Source organism: Euprymna scolopes, chromosome 3 (genome assembly GCF_053919585.1).
Source record: "Euprymna scolopes isolate OS-2025 chromosome 3, ASM5391958v1, whole genome shotgun sequence".
Lineage (NCBI taxonomy): Eukaryota > Metazoa > Mollusca > Cephalopoda > Sepiida > Sepiolidae > Euprymna > Euprymna scolopes.
In genome coordinates this window covers 67,855-90,446 of record NC_136484.1, presented here as the reverse complement: position 1 = coordinate 90,446, position 22,592 = coordinate 67,855, and the positions used below count along the sequence as shown (strand labels likewise).

Here is a 22,592-nt window from a genome sequence, read left to right as displayed (position 1 = left end):
CTCAGAGTAGATGATACTCAAAATACAATGGTCAATTACTTAGGACTTTTTCTTAGTTATATTGGATGAAACGAGAGCATACCACCCCTTGATTGAAAACACTGGTATATTTGACTGCCTCATGTGTCGCAAGATGCAAGAGTTCTTAAATCTAGTAAATGCTCCTGCTGTCTTACCTTAATGTGTTTTCGAGATTCACCAAGTCCCTCAGCCAAAAGTGAAACAACATCTTTGTGATCATCTAGGAGTTTTCGCAGTGTCATACTGTAATTCTGTTCATCTTCAAAATTATGGATCTAAAATGTAAAAATAAAATGCCACTTCATATGGCAGAAATATGCAAAAAAAAGAGCCATGTTATCATTAGCATATTCTGGGCAGGTTGCGTAAACTGCTCAAAGGTACCAGACGAATATTCGTTTTTTTGTTTTTTCTACTGGTCAAATTTTTCAATGAAAAAAATAATCTTGCTTTTATGAATATAATATAATTGTAAAATTAAAAAGAAGGAAAAAATTATTGAAAAATTTAAAGAAAATGTTAAGAAAATAAAAAGTATGCTAAGTTTCATGAATTTTTCGATTTTTTTTAAGTATTAATGAAAACAATTATTACTTTTTAAACAGATTTTTTAAAAGTTTAAAATAAAAGGAAAAGAAAACCTTGTAGATATGGTAAATTTCACAATTAAAAGTTGTTTTTTTGTAGGAAATAACTTAAATCTTAGGAGCCAGCACATACATTGGATGTGAATCAATTACTAAGTAGACCTAGTATAAAATTAATACAATATGAGAACCATTAATTTGAAATAATAGATAATATATATAATAATAAGTAGATAATAATAATAATATGTAGTAAAAAATCGTGATATTTATATCTAGAACACCTTATCTAAAAGTCCTGAACAAAGAATATAAAGATATAGCAAAAAAATGTTAAAAAATGGCATTCACTGCAATATGAAGCCAATGCCATGGTCTGTCAACTTACAGAGGGAAATTCAGACAGAATATTAAAGGCCCGGATGTACATTTCATGCTGTAAAACAAAGATAAAAAAAAAATTAATGAATTTATTACATGAATTATTAATCTAATTTATAAAATTCATTATGTCTGTCTATCTATGTCTTTATTTTTTGAAAGTGCATCTCTGGTAGGATCAACCTAAGAACATAGTTCCTTCCCTTGGATCGAAAAAAAAGAGTGATCACCTTTGGATCTAGAAGTCATGAGTCGGCCATGGTATTTTGAGATTCACATATGCATCTATGATACATTAGGAATTGGGTACAACGAATTAAAATATCATATTTAAGCATATTTTATGACTGGGCTATGCAAGGCGACCACTACTGTATATTGGGTGCATTATAATGATAAAATTGATCCATAATGATAAATACAAAATCTGCATAAATGAAAATAATTTTTAGTTGCTTTTTTATCACCTAATGGAATGATGCAAACATTTCTCTAACAATTTAATAGCCAAAAAATATCTCTCAATTTCTGGTATCATTGGAACCAAATCTTTGTGACAAGCATGCTGGAAAGTGCTCAAAAATTGTGTGTCAAAGTCTATAACAAGCCAATGCCAGAGTGGTTCAGCAAGAGACTGCCAAGGTTGCTCTGGTACCAGATCGCTTTGACAAAGTTATTCAAGATCATGTCAGGTTATTTATACCAGAGTTGTTTGAGATCGTGTCAGGTCATTTCGACGGAGGTGTTTGGGATTGTATTGATGGAGTTGTTCAGGATCATGTCAGGTCACATCAACTGAATTGTTTGGGACCGTACCAGGTCATGTAGATGAAAGTATTTGGTACTATTTATATGTTTATCTTGTTTATTTAATTTTATTAAAGTTTATTATTATGTTTGCACACTACATTGTCTCCGTTCTCACAATAATACTTTAAATCAGAACTATGATGATTGTTGAAATGGACATGACATATGTTAATTGCCAGTGGTCTGGAAGAATGACGTTAGCCTGCTAGGTCAAAGGTGGCTTTGTTGACTGGGTTTGAATCTCTCAACCAGCAGTAATCACTTCATACACTGATGATTGGATATGCACGAAACACTAGTGTCTGTAGGTATATAACTTTTGCTACACTGAAATGACAATGTTTAATTATGATCATTCATTCAAGTAGAGAAAGGAGAAAAAAATGAAACCAAGATTCTCTTCTTCCCCCTTCTTTCATTCATGTCTGCATGTCTCTCTTTCATTTTTCCATACAACCCTACAACATACAAATTCATTTTTAAAAATAGCTGTTCAACTTTTTGAGCTCAGAACTTAGTAACAGCTTTTTTAAATATTATAGTACAGCTGGATCATATTCCTTTCAGTTTTTAATCAAAGTTGCTTATCTTTTTCACCTTCCAATATGAACATCTAAAGATAAATTTTTGCCTGATAAGATCTTCATCATTAATAAGTTTTTTTTGCTTGTTTTTACAAGGGCAGGTCTCCACTGATCAAGGTAAGTAGGCCATTCGAGAATGTGGGTTAATGAGTGTGTGTGATGGTCACTAGGACAAAAGAATAGTGATCTTTAATGGTGGAAGTTGAGCATAATTTGATTATTTAAGGGGACGGCTCAACAAGAACTTATTTACATTGAACTTGAAGAAAGCCATAATATAGTCAGCTGAAAAGCAGGCCAGTGAAACCAGTTCCACATGAGGGCAGTACTAGGAAAGAAGCTTGGTTCATAGAATTTGCATTTAGATTTCTGCACAGAAATTGGGAGAAATTGTTGGTAGTTGTTGTAGCAAGATGAGCGTTGTTTTGTAAGAATTTCGCAAGAGAGACCATAGAGTAAAGCTCAGATGAGTACTTGCCATGAAAATAATGATAGAGCAGACAAATTTGCAACATTTCTTCTGTGGGAAAGAGGTTGCAGGGAACAGAAAAGGGCATCACAGACTAGGTTTTGAAACCGGTTTGGAATTTTGTCATGGCAGAATAGGGTGCTTTGAGCCACTTCTGCCCAAATGTAGCAACAGTACTATATTTTAGGATGTATCTGACTCTTATACAGATAGAGGATTGCACTGAAAGTGAGATATCTTCTGAAGTAGTAAAATCACAACCATTTGTTCGGCAACTTTGGCAACTGATTTGATGCAAGTCTTCCATTTCAGGTCAAAATTAAAGGTCAGACCCAGAAGTTTGTTAAAGCAGGGAGCTTCTTTGAGATAAGAGCCATTCATATCAATTGATCAAGTGGGGATCCAAGTGTTTATGGTGAAAAGATAGAAGCTTGGTTTTGGGTGCATTAAAATTAATCAGTTACCTTTTGCCTCATTGCACCACATGTTCAAGGTCGAAAGAGAGAAACTCAGAAAGATCTTGGTTGTTGTTGGCATTTGAAGTGTTGCCATAGATGGTAGTGTCATCTGCATATATGTTGTTGATGAACTTAGAATATGATTTGGGAGATCATTGATGAAGATAAGCAAGAGAGTTGGGTCCAGGATAGATCTTTGAGACATGTCAGCAGTAATATTTTGAACTTCAGACTTCTGCCTATCGACAACTTCTTGTAAAAACCTATCAGAGAGAAAAAATTTGATGGTTGAGATTACATTTCCAGATATTCCACAGCTGGAAATCTTCTGAAGTAAACCTTTATGCCAAACCTTATCAAATGCCTTTGATCTATAAAAATCTATTCCTCTTCAGAGATTAATTAATTTTATGTGAAATTACCGTCAGTACATCAGCTGTATATCTCGCAGGACGAAAATCATATTACAGTTCATTGAGTAAGTTGTTTGTATGAAACACAGAAGATTAATTAGTCTGAACTGAGATATAAAAGACTGATCTCCAGTATTTTTAAAGATTGGGCCAACTAATGTGGTTTTCTAAGGTGTTGGGAAATATCAGATATTTTGTAATTTCTTCTTTAGACATCAATTAAACAGCTTGTGTCACAAACAGACATGTGGAACTCGCTCAGAATATTTTCAGTATTGGCAGGAAATTCAGGAGGTAGGTTGTCCTAATGCAACATTCTTGGCAAAGAGTTTGGCTTTGTCTGATGCTAACAAAATCACTTCAGGCTGGTTAATGATGGTTGGAATAGAGGACATACATCTTTTCAGGACCTTGTTTGTTACTGACCAAAATTCATGGGAACCAAGTTACTATTCTTCTATTTTGAACTTGATGGATTTAGCATCTGACTCTTGCATTTTCTGTAATCCTTTTGAAGTGATTGATGGCAATTCTAATGGCAACATTAGTTTCAAAATATCTATCATATTTAATTAAGGCTATTAGTGGTTTCTGTGTGCAATGGTGTCAGCAGATTCAGGGGTGTACCATTGCTGACTGTTCAGTTTCTGCTGAACTGTTTTAATTCTTGGATCAAAACAGTGTCATGCCAGTGTAGCAAAACCTGTTATATATCAGTGTAAATAAATAATTATATAAATAGCTCCATTTGTTATTAAGCACTATTATATAAGCACAATGGATATTTGGGGGATTTATCTTATAAATACATTGTTAAGATGGACTACTATGTATATATATATATATATATATATATATATATATATATATATATATGATTGTTGAGCTGGATTAAATCCGACGATATGAAATAAAATGGAGGTGGAAGGACCTGGATACTCAACGTTTCGCCCGATTTATGCGGGTTTCTTCAAGAGGGATGGTCATTGACGAGAGAGTCGGAGGATTAGGGCTATATATAATGATGGGGGAGAGCAACATGTTTTCCTTATGTAAATTAGATATCATATATACATATATATATACATTTTATGAAAAAAAAAAAAAATTTGTAATTTCACTTAATTTTATTATTTTTATTTTACTTATTTACTGTATTTTATTTTATCATTATCTATTTTTAGACTCCATTTTATCACCTCCTATTCTTATTTTTAGACACCATCTTTTAAGTTACTACGCTATTTTATCCCAATTCAATTATTTCTAATTTAAAAAAAAAAAAAAAGATTCTTTCGTAATCTCGTGTCATTTTATTTATTTAATCTATCACCGCTATATTTCCAAACACAATTTTTTTTTTATTCTCTACGATATTTTAACTTTTAGACGTAATCCACTACACTAATTTACTCTAATTTTTTTTTTTTTTTTCATAAAATGTATATATATATGTATATATGATATCTAATTTACATAAGGAAAACACATTGCTCTCCCCCATCATCTATGGCGACACATCAAAGGTCGTAAATGACAAGGTTCTCTCTGATTTGCTCTCTTCTGATCTTGAGCCCGTGGTACAGTGGGGGAAGAGGTGGCTGGTTATTTTTAAAGCATCCAAAACCAAGCTTCTATCTTTACATCATCAACACTCTGATCCCCATCTGGCATCAATTGAAATGGATGGCTCTCGTCTTGGGAAGGCTCCATGTTTTGACAAGCTTCTGGGTTTGACCTTTACTCCTGATCTGAAATGGAACACGTACATCAAATCTGTTGCCAAGGATGCTGGGAAAATGGGGGGATCCTTCTACCGCTCCAGAAGATATCTCACTACTGATGCAATTCTCTATCTGTATAAAAGCCAAGTACGTCCAAGGATGGAGTACTTTTGCCACATCTGGGCAGGAGCTACTAAAAACAGGCTATCCTGCCTTGACAGAGTACAAAATAGACTTTGTAGCTTAGTGGGGGGATGCCCTTTTCTCTTCCCTGCAGCCTCTCTCCCACAAAAGAGACATTGCGAGCCTGTCTTTGTTTTATCGTTATTTCCATGGCAAGTGCTCGTCTGAGCTCCAATCTCTCATCCCCCCTCGCCAATCTTTCACGAGAAACCCCCGTCTGTCTGTCAATAATTTTCCCCACTCTTTATCTGTGCCTAAATCGAAATGTAGATTCCATAAACAGAGCTTCTTTCTCAGTGGCAACCTCCATGTAAAAAAAAAAAATTCTTATATTTAAAAAAACGTCGCAGCTTTTATTAGATCATATCTGGTTTCTGCTCCCCAAATTAATTGATGCTAACATGAACTGATCTCTTTTTAAATTATTTATATTTTACTATCGTCGCTTTTCCATAATTTTACAGACTGAGGTTTACAAAAATTAACGCTAACATTTATTTAAAAGTTACACATACCATTACGCATTATTTTGATTAACATTATTTACCCATTAACGTTTTACTAAATTGAATACGCACTTTGTAACCATCACCAAGAAAAATATTGCGACAATATTTTTCTTGGTGATGGTCACAAAGTACGTGTTCAATTCAGTAGACGTTATAATTGAAAACTGATCCCCAACAATAAAAGTCATAAAAAAGATTTTTTTACAATTTTACTTTTTTCTTATCTGAAAGTTAAGTTTGTGATCGATGAGATTAAAATGAAAAAAAAACAATGTGCATTGTGGCATTTACGGGGGGGGGAGGAAATCTCATTAACGTCCGTCAAATTTCATATTAATAGAGAGTTGTAGTAGGCCCTGACATCAAAGTGGCACCGAGCCTAGATTGGGGTGATTAGGCCCAAAAAAATTTTTCTTTAATTATAATTTTTCACTTTTGAAATCATAAAAACTATTTATTTTCATATAAAACACATGTTCACACTCTAAGCCTGAATTACATCCTTTGTCAAATAATTTACACTGCTAAAGTACAAATTTCCCCTTAATTACATTTGTGGATATACTTATTTGTTTTATATTGGCTTTTTTTTTTGTTTAGTTCTCTTTTCAGGACTCCTTTTCTACACTGCTCAGACATTAACTTTTTTTTAGGTACTTTTTTTTTACCTTACCACCAACTACACTATTTCCTTTAAACTGATGACTTCTATAGGTTTTAGACTATGCTGAATAAGGCAATCTATTTTAACTTTGGTGGAGACAAGTAGTTTTTTTTTTAGATATAATGACCCCCATTATGCACTGTAATTCACTGTACTACGCACGTGCAAAGTGTACTTCTCTACGCAGGACACTGCCATCCACCCCCAATTTTTTTATAGTCTTTGCGGGTGGGTATGCTTACAACATATATTAAGGTTGAACTTGGGACAAATTCTTGGACAGTCCCCCACTTCATAAAATGGGGTGTCTATTCCGAAAGCCGTTCTTACCATGGTGAGGTTGGTCATGTCTATTCCAAACAACGTTCTTAACAAGAGAAGGTTAGGGGTGTCTATTCTGAAATCCATTAGGATGTTAGGGATTGGCCACCAACAACAACCGTAGTTTAGTATATATATATATATATATATATATATATATATATATATGAAGGTTGTTTCAAAAGTTAGGCCTCCTACTTTTTGAATAAAAAACTAAAACATTGGAGAGCTATGAAGAGGGGAATGATACTATTAAAATGAGCAACCTTTTGTGCTCCAAAATTTCTTTTTTTACATAGTCAGCACTATTCTCATGCACTTTTGCAAGCAATAAACAAGAGCCTTAATGCTCGATGATTGTAAAAGTCACTGATATCTATGTTGCCACTCTGAAATTGACAAACTGTGCAGACATTAACTGCACCAGCTTCATAAATGTTGAACAAATACCAGGGAATGTTGATGGTTCAATTTATTTTGCATAGAGAAATTCAATGTTGCATCTCTGTTTCTGATGCACAACCCTTAGGGTCTCATATTGTCAATATCTGCAACAGAGAGATCCCTTATACCTGAGTGGCTTCCGGGCCTTGATAAGTGGTGATCACTGTGTAAAAAAAAAAAAAAAAAAAAAAAAAGAGATGAAATTTACATGTCAAGAATATATAAGTTCAGTTATCATGACAATGCAATTTATAATCCTCTCTGATTCATCTAGGCAAAATAGAAAATAGGCATTACTTTTGAAATGCCCTCGTACTATTAGGTGTGTGTCAAACATAATCATTGTATTTTCATGCCATTGAATTACAAAGTTTTACTTTTGAAATGACGCTTGTGTGCATGTGTGTAGATAAATTGTTTTTGTACAAAGAAATATGCACAGATAAATCTCCAAATATATTTACCACTTTTAAGATGGTGGGGTTGCATCCTACTATGAAAGGCAAGCCGCGAAATCCTCCGATTCGATGCGCAATTCGGACAGGAAGTTCTTTGTGTAAATATTGGGCAGATTTCTGCAAAAAGCAAAAAGCAAAATACAGTAAAAATGGAAAAATATTCACTTTATTTCTGATATCAATTAGATACACCTGAAGACAGTCAAAGGTTACATTGTCCAAAATGTACAAACACTTAAGAGGAGAACAATAGTTTGAATAATTCAAATAATACTATAGATTTTTTTTTCAGAATACTGTTCTCATCTTGAGTGCTATTCACACAACAGTTCAACTGATGTAACCTCCAACCTTCAGGTGTATTTTATTGAGCTTGGGATCTTTCTGCCAAACTGGGAATCCATACGGAATTCTGAACAGAACTCTTTATTTAATTCACATAGAGCATTGAAGCTTCAATCTCCAAATGAGTGTAACTTACAACTGAATTTTATCAAGTACTTTATCCAGTGCAGGCAACACTAAAAATACAATTGTGATCTACCCAGCATGCTATCTCTGTGGATTATATAAAGAGTTTCATTCAACAGAGAAGATTTCAGAGTTCGACTGCTAAAAATAGTAGGTTACATTGACCAAAATGTGGGAATAACATATATATAATATGAATTGGAACATATACATTATCAAGGTTGTTGCATGCTAAAAAAATTTCTTATGCCTGTCAATATTTTATATTTCTACAAAGTCACAATCGCACATCCATCGAGTATTGTTGTCACATATGGGATGGTGCACTAACCAGTAACCTTTACATTTTAGACAGGATCAAAATGTAACAGACTGGAGAGCCATAGTTGCAAAGAATGGAGTATGTTAACTAGTTTAGCTATGTAGTTGGCATAGCTAAGTAAAAAATGTTAGAAATGCCAGTTTGGAAACAAATAGATAAATATGTAACGCTATTTCTAATCCCAGGTGACATCAAACTATCTTGGTGGGCAGCCACTGTGAGTCAGGTGCGACTGACACTAGGTAAGAATTCTAGATGTCCCAAATTGTTACATATCAGAAAAAATGAATCATTAAATAAAGTAGAATTGACTGTTGGCAAGAAAAAGTCTGACTAACGTCTGTAGAAATCTCAGTAATCATTCATGTCTTATGTCAAAAAAGAAGTTCAAAACAAAGTTCAGTTTCAATAATGGCTTAAGAAAGCAAATAAAAAAATACAATTGTCATGTTTGTTTTGGTAGAGCAAGGGGGAAGAGTGGACAACCCTAGGTAGCTGATAATTGAAACATTCCCAGAACTGCCAGAACTGTATAAATATCAATCTCTCTTTTATCTATATATCTATCCCCCTCTCATTGCGTATTACATGTTCCCGTCTCTTCTTTAAAATGTATCCTGTCTCTATCTCACTAATATGAACACTCTAAGACGAACACGCCACAACAAATATATAATTCGTCATTTTAATAAGATCACTATATAACAAACGTATAATTTGATGCCCGTGACCATTTTTTTTTTCTTGCAGAAAAAAAAAAAAAGAACTTCGGTTACCACGGAAAAAACACAACGTGTAGAGTCCAGAAAAAAATAAACCACAGAAAAAAATACAAGACGAAATGAAAAAAAAATAATTAAGAAAAAAAAAAAAAGAAAAACGCACACACACAAATACACAGAGAAAAAGAAATACACACATACTGAGAAAGTATATAAGAAAAAAAAAAAAAAAAGGTATCGATATGCCGCAAAAGAAAACAGTCGTAATCACAGTTCAAAACAAGGCCATGAGTAATTCATTAAAAAAAAAAAAAAGATTGTTTATATGTTAAGATATTCCACGAGCAAGAAAAGAAATGTTGTTTTGAAAATCATCGAAACTCGGTTAAAATACACAAACACACAGAAAATAAGCAGAAGAAATGTTTGGAAAATATACAGAAGCACATGAATTGTGTCATTGAAAATTTGTGTCAATGTCTGGCTGCATGGATTGTTGACAAATGTCAATCAAAGTCAAAGGTATCGTTGCACTTAAGACCGTGTTTGTTCGGAAACAAAAATATGGGTTTTGTCAAAAAAAAAAAGATGCAGAACTTTCCAGCTTTTAATGTGTTTTATTTGTTTTGGTTTTGGAAAAAAAAGGGATGATTTTTTTTTGTTGCAAACAGACTTTGATTGTTACAGAAAATATTTTTTTTCTTTTCTTGAGAAAAGTTAAAACTGTTTGTGAAAATCATAGAAATGTATAATGTAACATATTTTTTTCTGAAAATGTTTTTATATATTGTAAAATGTCTTGAATGTATGTAAATGTTATTGTATTTTTGCGACAGGAATTCAAAGTCATTATTAGGTATATACATTAAAATGGAAATAATTTAGGAAAAATAAGATGATACTGATAAGATGGTTGGCCTAGAATAATTTAGAATTTTAGAATGGGACAAAAATAGCAATTACGTAAACGGGTATTTTTGAGAAGTTTTTATAGATGTGATAAGCCAAAAGAGAGATTTTCTTTTTTAATAATTGATATTTGTATTTTTTTACTTTTACATGGATGGGTCTAAGGTCTGGTGTACAATTACTACACCATTCTACCAACGTGGTATTGAATTTTTTTTTCACTGGTAGAATCGTGTAGTAATTGTACACCAGACCTTAGACCCATTAATGTAAAAGTAATAGTGCCATTACTAGTAACCAGACCTTAGATAACAATAAAATATTATCCAGCTATAAATAAATATGACACAATAGTTACACATAATGACCTACATTTAGCTATATAAGAAAACACCCCACAGAAACAATTCATTATGCCTCCTCCGCTGAAAAGAGGCCGCACAAAACTAGAATTCACAGTACCTGGATAGAATTTCTAGGACCAGGGACAGACCGCAAAAAATTTTAAAACACTTCACGAAATAAACTCAATCCAGCAGCAAAACTACACAACCTTGCATACGACTATCCAGACACCACTACAGAGGACGCCGATGCTGAATTCATCCAAAACAGTCAGAACACAGGAATCATCGGAACTGCTGCTCATACCGCTATCAGGGCCAAACACACACTTGGATTGGACAACTATTTCCGAGATAATACCGCCATGGGTGCTGCTGATAGCACTGACAATATACATAGGCTACAAATGGACGAGGGTATTAATGAACAAAACTCGGAATCAGGATCTAATGGATGGGAGGGTATCCACATCGGACCTCACCTGCCCACAGCAACAGGAAACATCCAACGAACATACACACTAAAAAGAACATTCAAAAACATGATCAAAACCAGCGACATGAACGCTTGCCGGGCTACCTTCAAAAGATACAAAAGTAACGGAAAATACCAATACATCAGTGAATACGCCTGGGCTTAACCGGAATCCAAGCACTACATCGTACCATACTTTATGACAACATGGGTAAAAAAAACAAAACAATGGGAGGCAATCATGAACACAGCAACGGCATACAGAGTAAAAAGTATAGGCTTCGAAATCAACAACGTCATCTGCGGAGAATGGCTAACAAAGAATAACAAGGAAGTCTTCATACCAAACCCGCAACCATGGTTCCAAGCATACATAGACAAAGGACAGTTCATAGGTTACGGCAACCTGGAAGATTTAACAGACGTACCTAACAATACTTTCAGAGACATTCAACCGACTGTAGGAACCATGGTTGAACTACCACATTACATATACAATTACGGAATACCGATCCGTATGCTAAACAAATTACCTGTAAGCCAATAAATAGCAGACGGAAACAACTCCTGTGACATAGACATGTACCTACTACATGACTGGCGGGACATGCCACACCACAAAATCAGACAAGGAGATTGTGGAGACAAGGAGAAATTTAGTGCGCAAATAGGAATGATGGCACAGGGTTGGGGGTTAATTAGTTGAGGGTGATATCTTCTAAATCTTCATCAAATTCCAAGAGTCCAAGCAAGGAAATCCAAGTGTATCAGTGTGAGGAAAAGGTATATCTTAAAAAAAAAAAAAAAAAAATTGGAAGCCAACCATGAAGATTAATTATGAGCTTTGAGATGTCCCGGAAAAGTTAAGATAGTTAAAAAATGAAAACAAAGCACTACTTAATAGAACAACTGGGCAAAGTATACGATCAGGGTACTTTTGGACAAAAGGAGTCATCAATTTCGAAAGAGGCAACGTGAGACGTCTAGTTTACGGCATAAGGGTGGTTGGATAAAGCAGCTGACGTGGATCGGGGGAGGAATACCCTACACCCAAAAAGTAAATGCCAAGAAGATCAGAGAGGGTCTGATCTAATAAAAATAAATAATAATTGTGAAGTCAGTTGGAAAGGGCTGACTAAAGGATTTTTTTTTAGCCTGATCTTTCTTAGCCATGTGGTTGTGTAGATATAGAGAAAAAATGTACTAGAATTTAAAAATGCGTACATTTTTTGAAAATAAGGATAGAAGGGATGTTAGAGAACAGGTCGCCTGTTCTTGTAAGTAAAAATGAGATAGGATAGTCCGAGAATTTGTACCTGGGAAGTTAAGTTTGGAATTAAGATCCAGGAGAATTCCGATTGAGTTTAAAATAAATAAGATGTGTTGAAAAGGAATTCATTGTTTAGTAATGTTATTGAAAAAAGGAATTTGATGATTTAATTCTGTTTATTGAAAAATGAATTTGAAAGGAAATAGGAAAATGTTAAACATATTTGAAAATACTGTTAGAGAACAGGCGACCTGTTCTCTAAACTTCCTGTTGCGCATCAGATAGTCACCCTGTGAACCTTCAATACTAATGTCTAGTGGAACAAACTGGCACCTGAAGGTCATGAACATCAATGTTGAGAGTTGGAAGAAACAAGTAGCTGGCAGAACAGTCTCCACAAAGGAAAGGAAGAAATAGAGAGAAAGATTGGAGAAATCTTAGAGCTAAACACTATCAACTACACAACCCTGGAACCCACATATGCAGTGGCTGTGACTGGACGTTTCATACAGAAAGAGGACTATGCCAACAGTGAAGGATAAAGCACTGATGCCCTGACTAGTCATTGTCAAGACTGACGAACTGCATGATGATGATGATAATATGTTATGGCTGAAATGTTCTTTGTGTTAAACACTAGTGCACACACATTCCACACTGATACATTATACACACCACTGATACTGTTTAACATTATAAATACATAATTATGACATGTAACCCAAGCACAGATTTCAAGGCAGTTCTACTAAAGTTGTCATATTTAAAAAATGAAAGCACCTATCCTTAAAATACAACCATTTTATTTGGAAATTTCAGATGCATTAACAAATAATAATCATGATATATTTAAAGAGATTTTAGTAAATCAATAATAAAAATGTTAACACTATATTATGAAATGGCTATTTTTCATAACCCCCTCTTATAAACCCTCCATTATTTTGAAAGTTTGTTACTATTCCTCTATAGAGAATTTTATCAGTTAACTACTCTAAAATGCTAAAATGGCCAGAAATTGTGGATTATTTTACATTAAATTCTAATTATTTTTTCTTTCTGACAAATTTTTCAAAGTGTTAACACATAATTGCCTAAAAATGTATACTCTCATGTTTTAGAGTTTGGGATGAGCAGACGGTGTTAATCTATAATAATACAAGAGAAATTTTGTAATATATTCATTCTGAAACAGAATCAGATTTAGTTTCTTGTATAAGGTTGACAAGAAGGTTCATGCAGAATTTTTAATTTTGGTTTACAGTTGTTTAATTGTTATGTTTTCTGTTTTATTCTAGGTAAATGTTCATTATTTTTATATTTATTGCAGTTCTTTAATTGATATATTTATTTTACTTGTTTTATTTAGTAACAAATTCTGTCATGCATGTATTCATTGAAATATAGACTAAATAGATTCGAAAATTTCTATTCTTTTCACCTCATCTCCCTCCCTCTCTTCTCTTTATCTCATATTCTTAAAATGTCACAAAATCAATCTGCAATTAACAAAAGTAGTGTTTCTAAAATGGCTCATTTTTAAACTTTATCCAGAACGCTGGCCTGAATCAAAAGTAAAAAATATCTTTAATAATTTTCATTGAGAGGGAAGGTGTTAAATGATAACTTGTTTAATTGTTATGTTTTCAGTTTTATTCTAGGCAAATATTAATTATTTTTATATATATTGCAGTTCTTTAATTGATATATTTATTAGTTTACTTGTTTTATTTAAGAACAGATTCTGTCGTCCATGCATGTATTCATTAAAATCTAGCAAATTGATTTTAAAATATAGCATAAATGAATTCTAAAATTCTATTTTTTTTAGTTAGAGTATATCCTAATCACTATATATCCACTTAAACCCATAAAATGAACTTATATTATGTACATTTCTTAATATTATTATTTTTCTTTTTAATGGAGAGTAGACAATGCATTGAGGATGTGTTATTGGCAGCTCATGTAACTCTCGCTTCTCCTTATTTGTCACTCAGTTCTCATTTTTAATGGGTGATTTTTATGACGAAAGAAAAAGAAGAAGCTGTATTGTAGGCTTGCAGTATCTTGCATGAATAGTTGCCAGAGATGTCGGAAAATTTGTGTTTCTATGTCTATCCTTGTGGCCATGTCACTAGTAAGGGTGCTGGGGGTAAACGTTTTATATGGGCTGATGCGATCTGCCTGATAGTCAGGAATTCGAACTTTGGTTTAACCACTTAAGAGGCTGTCCTATCAGCAGGTGCAAAGTACTGGAACTGCTGTATTGCCATATGGTGAATTGATTCTGGACCATGCAGTAGCTTCTAGTGGGGCTTTTCGATACCATATTAGTGGGTAATTGTTACAGCTTTACCTTATTATGTGCTAAAAAAAATATTTCTTTGCTTCTTTTTCTCTCTTACTTTCCCGCTTTGCCCTACACTAATCAAGTCTGTCGACCTATTCCACAAATCTCAAAAAATCATCATGAAAACTTTCCATTAAACTAGGCGATTAAACCCAGATCTTCAGCTTCCAACGTAGCCCTCTGCTATCATGTCTCCTTCTCCAACATCAGTGGTCTACGTTCCAACCTTGCGGAGGTTTAAACCCAATTACAGGAGACTAAACCAGACCTGTCATTCCTAAGTGAAACTGGCATTGGACCAACTATTTCCCTAGAAGAATTTGGAATTAAAGGATACTCTAACTTAATATCTAAATCTGACCCCTAAGATCGCCATAGGCATGGAATATGTGCCTACATTAAAGATGGCTTTCCATGTGGTAGGGACATCTCTAGAGAAGATCCTAAATTATCCTAAATGTGCTTCCAGGTTGCACTTGCTCACACAACTGCGTTTATATTTGCCCTCTATCGCCCCCACAACAGTGGAGTTACTATCTTTAAGAGCATATCTGAGATAATTGACCACATCCTATTTGCTCATCCTTTGGCTAACATTCACATCTGTGGAGACTTCAATATTCACAATGTAGAATGCTTAACCCCCTCAAATAAGACAAATGATGAAGGGGAGATTCTGTCACGATTTCTCCATTGCTTATGACCTCACTCAAATTGTTCACAAACCCACCCCTGTGCCCGATACTGAAGGTCAATATGCAAGTCTCCTAGATCTTTTCCTCACAACTTGTTCTGAACTATGTCTAACGTAACAGATGTACTTAGACTAAAACCGCTTTTAGGGCTGCGAGCAACCATTGTAAAAGAGTAATGAAGAACGCGAGAGAGTTGTATGCTCAGTTCGTCAAGTTCGAAGTGGCTGAGCAATGACTTGGTCCCCACAAGTTTTGACAAATAGCAAACAGGATCCTGAACAGAAGCGTGCTCTATCGAAACTATCATGAATCGACCTGAGGTAATCTCGTCAGCATCAGACAAAGCCAAACTCTTTGCCAAGAACGTTGTAGCTAATTCCACTCTATGCAACCAAAGCTACCAATTCCCCATATTTTCTCCTGTATCAGAAAACACACTATGCGGCATACAAATATCTGTGCGTGATGTTGCCAAGCTAATCAAAAACCTTGATTCCAGTAAAGCAACTGGCCCCAACAGCATTCCTATTATAGTGCTCAAAAAGCTTTAATCAGAACTAGCTCCCATACTTACGAAGCTGTTTAAGCATTGTCTTAAGGAGAATTGCTTCCCAATACCTTGGAAAATTTCATCGGTATGCCCAGTATTTAAGAATTTAGGTGATAGGTCATCTCCCTCTCAGTACAGATCTATAAGTCTCCTGTGCGTCATGAGTAAGTTACTTGAATCTGTGTTAAATAGAGAAGTAATCATCCACTTCAGCAAAAATAACCTTCTTAGTCACATGCAATATGGTTTCCATTCTGCTAGATCTACAGCAGATCTGCTTATGGTTATTTCTCATAGGATTAGCGAAACTCTCAATGGAGGCTTCCTTTGTAGGGCAATTGCTCTTGACATATCAAAGGCCATTGATAGGGTATGGCATAAAGGTCTACTTCACAAGATCTCCAGATATGTATAGCTGGAAATGTCTTTTCAATTATTAAATCATTTCTCCCTGATAGGTTTGTAAGAGTAGTGGTTGATGGCCAGAAATCAGAAGCTCATAGTATTAATGCTGGAGTCTCTCAGGGCTACATCCTGGGTCCAACTCTCTTCCTGATCTATATTAATGATCTTCCAAATCACATCTTTAGATCATTCGTATACATTTTTGCTGATGATACTACCATCTATGGCAGCACATTAAAGACCATAAATGACCAAATTCTCTCTGATTCTTTCTCTTCTGATCTTGAGCATGTGGTAAAATGGAAAAGAAAAGTGGCTGGTTACTTTTAATGCATCTTTGCATCATCAATGTTCTGATCTTCATCTGGCATCAACTGAAATGAATGGCCCTCGTCTTGGGGAAGCTCCATGTTTTGACAAGCTTCTGACTTGATCTTGACTCCTGATCTAAAATGGAATACGTACATCAAATCCGTTGTCAAGGTCACTGGAAAAATGATGGGATTCTTCTATCGATCCAGTACATATCTCACTGCTGATGCAATTCTCTATTTATATAAAAGCCAGATACATCCAAGATGTAGTATTGCTGTCACATCTGGGCAGGAGCTGCTAGGAAGACCTTATTTTGTCTTAACAGAGTTCAGAATAGACTTCGTAGCCTAGTGGGGGATGCCCTTTTCTCTTCCCTACAACCTCTCTCTCACAGAAGAGACATTGCGAGCCTGTCTCTGTTTTATTGTTATTTTTATGGCAAGTGCTTGTCTGAGCTCCAATCTATGGTCCCCCTTCGCCAAACATTCATGAGAAACACTCGTTTGGGTGTAAACACTATCAATAAGTTCCCCCCCACTCTTTATCTGTGCTTAAACCTAAATGTACATTCCATGAACAAAGCTTCTTTCTCAGAACTGCACACCTGTGGAACTCTCTTCCGTTTACCTGCTTTCCAGCTGACTACAATACGTCCGTCTTCAAGTCTGATGTAAATAAGTTCTTGATGAGGCGTTCTCCTTAAGTAATCCAATTTACCAAATTTACACTTTTAATGATTACTATGATATTGTCCTTTTGACCACTATACACTCTTTAACCCTTATCCTCGACTAGCCTGTTGGCCTTGATAAGTGGTGTTTCCTTTGTCAAAAAAAAAGTTTTCTTTTAATAAGTTTTCATTATAATACCTTTACTTCATATATCATTTTAAAGAGCGTTTTTCCCTCTATCTAATTATTTACATTAAAATCGTTTTAAAACAATTGTCTTCTTTTCAGAATGCTGAATACAAGATGGAAAAAAAGCAAATTCACAGAATTTTCTTATTTAAATTCAAGCTAGGCTTAAAAGCTTCTGAAACAGCTTGTGGTATCAATGAAATGTTTGGCCTAGGAACCACTACTGAATGAACAGCATAATAGTGGTTTAAGAAAATTTGTGGCCCGCAACGAGAGTTTTGAAGATGAGGAGTATAGTAGTCAGTCATTGGATGTTGACAACAATCAATTAAGAGCCTTAGTCGGAGCCAATCCAAACATAACTGTTCGAGAAATTGCTTCTAAATTAGACATAACATATACAATGATTTCCAACCACTTCAGAGAGATTGAAAAGACAAAAAAACTTGATAAATGGTTGCCTCACAAATTCAATGACAACCAAAAGAAACTGTTATGGAGTGTAATCTTCCCTTCTTTTATGCAACAAGAATGACCCGTTTCTCGACCGGGTTGTGACTTGCAATAAAAACTGGGTTCTCTATGACAACCAGCAATTCTCAGCTCAATGGTTAGATGACGACAAAGCTCCATAACACTTCCTAAAGCCAGAAATGCACCAAAAGAAGGTCATGCTAACTGTTTGGTGGTCTATGACTGGTCTTATCCATTTCAGATTTTAATGCAGGCAAAACCATTACGGCGATTAAGTACTGTCAACAAATGGATGAAATGCATCAGAAGCTTCAACAACATTCAGCATTAGTCAACAGAAAAGGTCCAATTCACCTCAACAACAATGCCCAACTGCACATTGCTAAACCGATCCTGCAGAAGTTGAACAAATTAGGCTACTAAACTGTCTCATCCGGCATACTCTCCAGACCTTTCACTTTTTCAAGCATACTCTCCAGAACTTCCACTTTTTCAAGCATCTCAACAACTTTCTCCATGAAAAATGCTTCAAAAACCTAAGCAATATCAAAAACTCCTTCAGCAAATTCATCACCACCAAAACACAAGATTTTTATGTTACTGGTATAAATATACTTATTTGTTTTGCATTGACAAAAGTGCGTTGATTTTGATGGCGCTTATTTTGATCAATACATTTTTGTTTTAGTCAAGATATGTTCATCTGAATTTAAAAATTAAAAACCACAAGAATTTTCTTGTCAACCTGATACATAAAATGCATTACAATTCAACTTTGATGAGTTCTCTAACATTTTTTCATGGGTACATGGTATTTTTAAAGTATTGCAGCATATTTATGTTCATTTGCTGCAGATTATTTGAAAAACAACCATTTGTGGAAGTTTTCAGTGCTATATTCCAATTCCATTGCACAAAAATGCACTTATATGGCAAATTTCATTGTTTTGTCATGTGTTTTAACAAAGATATAACATATTTACTGAAAAGGTAGTGTAAAAAATGTGATGAAACACATGGTATTCAAAAGGGAAAAAAGTCACAAAAAAACTCCCTTAATCCTAACTCTAACCCTAGGTACAAGTGGCAAGCCTCCTCCTCCTCCTTCCCCTAAAACCTTCTTTAGCCCTAAAAATAATGCTAAGTCCAAGTGGCAAACTCCTCACCAAACAAAGTTCCTTGATAAGCCACATAGAAGTGTTTAAACAAAAAAAAACAAAAAAAAAAACATATCCTTCCTTAAAGAAAAGTGCACCATTTATCACACATAAAAAAAATAAATTGGTCAACTGTCCTAAAATACTAGAATGGTCTCAAAATTAAATTTATGTGAAACGAACCCCCACTCTAAATTCTAAAATAGTTTTTGTTTTATTTCTATCAAGTCTTTAAAGTTTTCATACATAATTTTCCTTAGCTCTATCATTAATCCAAAGCCAGATTGGCAACCTCCCCACCCTCTCATAATTGTACAGGACCCTCTTAAAACCACACATTATCGTCTTTAGAATAAAAAAAGCCACACAGGATTTATATCCTGTAGAAAAAAAAAGGTTAACTGTCCTAAAACACTAGAATGGCTATAAATGGGGAATCATTTTACATTAACTTTTAAAATAATACTTCATCTTTCATTAAAGTTTTTAAAGGTATTCACACGTAATACCTACAAAGGTAGAATCGCATATTTTGGAGGGGGTTGTCAGAAGCGGTGGGGTGGGGTTGGGTTAAACAAAAGGTGTTAATCTACAATAATACCTGTTGCAATATTTTGGTGTTATAATGGGGTATGATCCCACACAGTCAGACGATTCTATTTATAAACGATGCTGCTAAGAACTGACGAATCGAATTAATTCACGTTCTGCTACCAACCAAGCAGAAAACAGAATTGCTTCATAAATATTAAACCTTTTCTGGAACAATTTCACATGTTCTTTTCCATCTCGACACGGTAGGAATATTTTGTTCTGTGGAACTGTCTACTACAAACAAGTCACCTCCCAGGACTTGTGTGTAACAGCGAACCATCTGAAACTGTTCTGAAACTCAAAATGGCTTACACTTCTAGAGGTTATGCGCCCAGCATGCATCTTTATTTCGATGGATCCGAGTCAAAATTCGAATTGTGGCAAGTTAAATTTCTAGGATATCTACGAATCCAAAAGCTACACAAAGTACTACAAACACAACCTGAAAACAGAAACGACCCCGAATTCATTGAAAAGAACGCAACTGTCTTTGCGGAATTAATACAGTGTTTAGATGACCGAAGTCTATCACTGGTAATGAGAGAAGCCCTGGACAACGGCTGCAAAGCATTAAACATATTGAGAGAGCATTATTTATCGAAAGGAAAACCTAAAATTATTTCTTTATACACTAAACTGGCCTCTCTAAAACGAATGGAAGCCGAAACTATTACTGATTATATTATAAGAGCCGAGACAACTGCAAATTCTTTAAAAATGTCTGATGAAGTTATAAGTGACAGTCTGTTAATTTCCATGGTCCTTAAGGGGTTACCGAGTGATTTCAAGCCATTTACCACCATGATAACCCAGAAAGAAAAACCCATGACTTTTAGCCAATTCAAGGTAGACTTCAGAAGTTACAAAGAAACTGAAAAAATGATCACAGAAAAAAACAAATCCACAAATATCATGAAATTTAAAAATACACACATAAAAACACCAAAATCGAATTATATCCATGCCAGGAATAAAAAACGCAACTTTGCCAAAAGCAAGTTTCTTCCTAAGAAAAGTACAAAAATTATTTGCTATAATTGTGGACGACCTAATCACAAGAGTTTCCAATGTAGATACAGGACTCAAAATGGCGACTACATTAAAAATGTAGAGAGCTCAGTTAGCGAACATACATTTTTATTTTCGTGTACATTTGATGCTTCAACAAACAATAATAATTTTCTTGTCGATTGTGGGGCAACAGCACATGTGATTACAAAGGAATCTGATTTTATCAATTTTGATCCCAACTTCAAGCCACAAAATCATTTTGTAGAACTAGCTGACGGGAGTCGAGTCAATGATATCGTTTTGAAAAGAGGCAATGCAAAAATCTCGCTAAAGAACAATAAAGGTGAACTGTGTTTCTGTATTCTAGAAAATGCTCTTCTAATCTCAAAATTTAAACAAAATATATTTTCTGTACAAGCTGCCACAAAACACCGTGCAAATTAGTGTTGGGACGATTCCTAATTTTTATACGATTCCGATTCCAGGAAAATATTGATTAACGATTCCGATACCAAGTACGATTCCGATTCCTAGGGAATTATTGTTTTGAAATATACCAGGTAGTTTTATACATAAGTATTTGGGAACTACCGACCATAAGGTCGGTAGTTCCCAAATATGTTCCCTAACTTTGGAAGACATATTTTATGTCTACACCGTCGTGTTTTGGTTTAAATAAAATTATTATATAGTAAACTAAACGGAAAACTTAGCAAAATTTATTTTAGAGAAAATTTATTTTACTTAATTGGAATATAGAAAAAAAACTCAAAGAAAATAGAATTTATCCTTCAGAGAAAAAAACAAATAAAATAGAATTTATATAACAGAACAAAAACAAGAAAATTAGAGAATAAATACACACGATTCATTATTTTGGTCCTCATAATTAACAGATTTAATGAATTAAATAAAAAAAATATAGCGGAAGAGAAAGAAAATATATACTAATTAAATATAAAAAAGATAAATATTTAATTTAATAATTTATAAATGAACGTGCGTAATGAAAAAAAAAACAATATACCATGTGACATGGCGCCGTAGATACAAAATAACCTTTCCAAAGTTAACGACCATATATGAGAAATACCATTAATCGAAAGTTTTTGTGTTTTATACCAAAAAGGTAGGTATAGCGAAAAGTTACAATTAAAGGAATTTCAAAATCGATTTTTTGTTTGACTATTGATAGTTGTATTTGTGACGGCAGTTCTTCAGACCTCCATAATTCACAAGGAGTAGTTAACACCTATTATTTTTTCTTACTTTTTCATTGCTTTTACACGTTGTTTCTAACGTGAAGAATAAGTTTAGCCAAACTAATTTTGAAATAGGGTATATCAAAGGAACACATATAAAAATGATACCACTATAAAAAACAAATGAAATACTAGATAAAATTGAGCAAACATAATTACCAAAATTACAGAAAAAGATTAAAAAAAAAAAATGGTGAAGTTTGTTGAGTGAAATGAATTATTGAAAGAAAATTAATTGAACTAATAGAAATGTTAAATAAAAAAATGGCTCATTTCAATATTTTTTTAATAATTAAATTCTCAGGGTTGTCGAAATTAAAAATTAAGTGATTTTTTTTATTAGACTTCTATCGAAGCTTGTTACCTTGAAAAATACA

At 34.1% G+C, this 22,592-nt stretch overlaps 1 protein-coding gene across 2 annotated transcripts in view; it reads right to left on the bottom strand.

Moving 5' to 3' along the window:
- Positions 1 to 22,592, bottom strand: part of LOC145252663 (branched-chain alpha-ketoacid dehydrogenase kinase-like) — a 145,674-nt gene that overhangs the window by 67,319 nt on the left and 55,763 nt on the right. For both annotated transcript variants that reach the window (XM_080112439.1, XM_080112450.1), the window contains exons 4-6: positions 8,033 to 8,143; positions 997 to 1,044; positions 177 to 296 (exon numbers count right to left, since the gene is read on the bottom strand). In XM_080112439.1, coding sequence (XP_079968565.1) covers positions 177 to 296; positions 997 to 1,044; positions 8,033 to 8,143 — 279 coding nt within the window. The remainder of the gene's footprint in view (positions 1 to 176; positions 297 to 996; positions 1,045 to 8,032; positions 8,144 to 22,592) is intronic.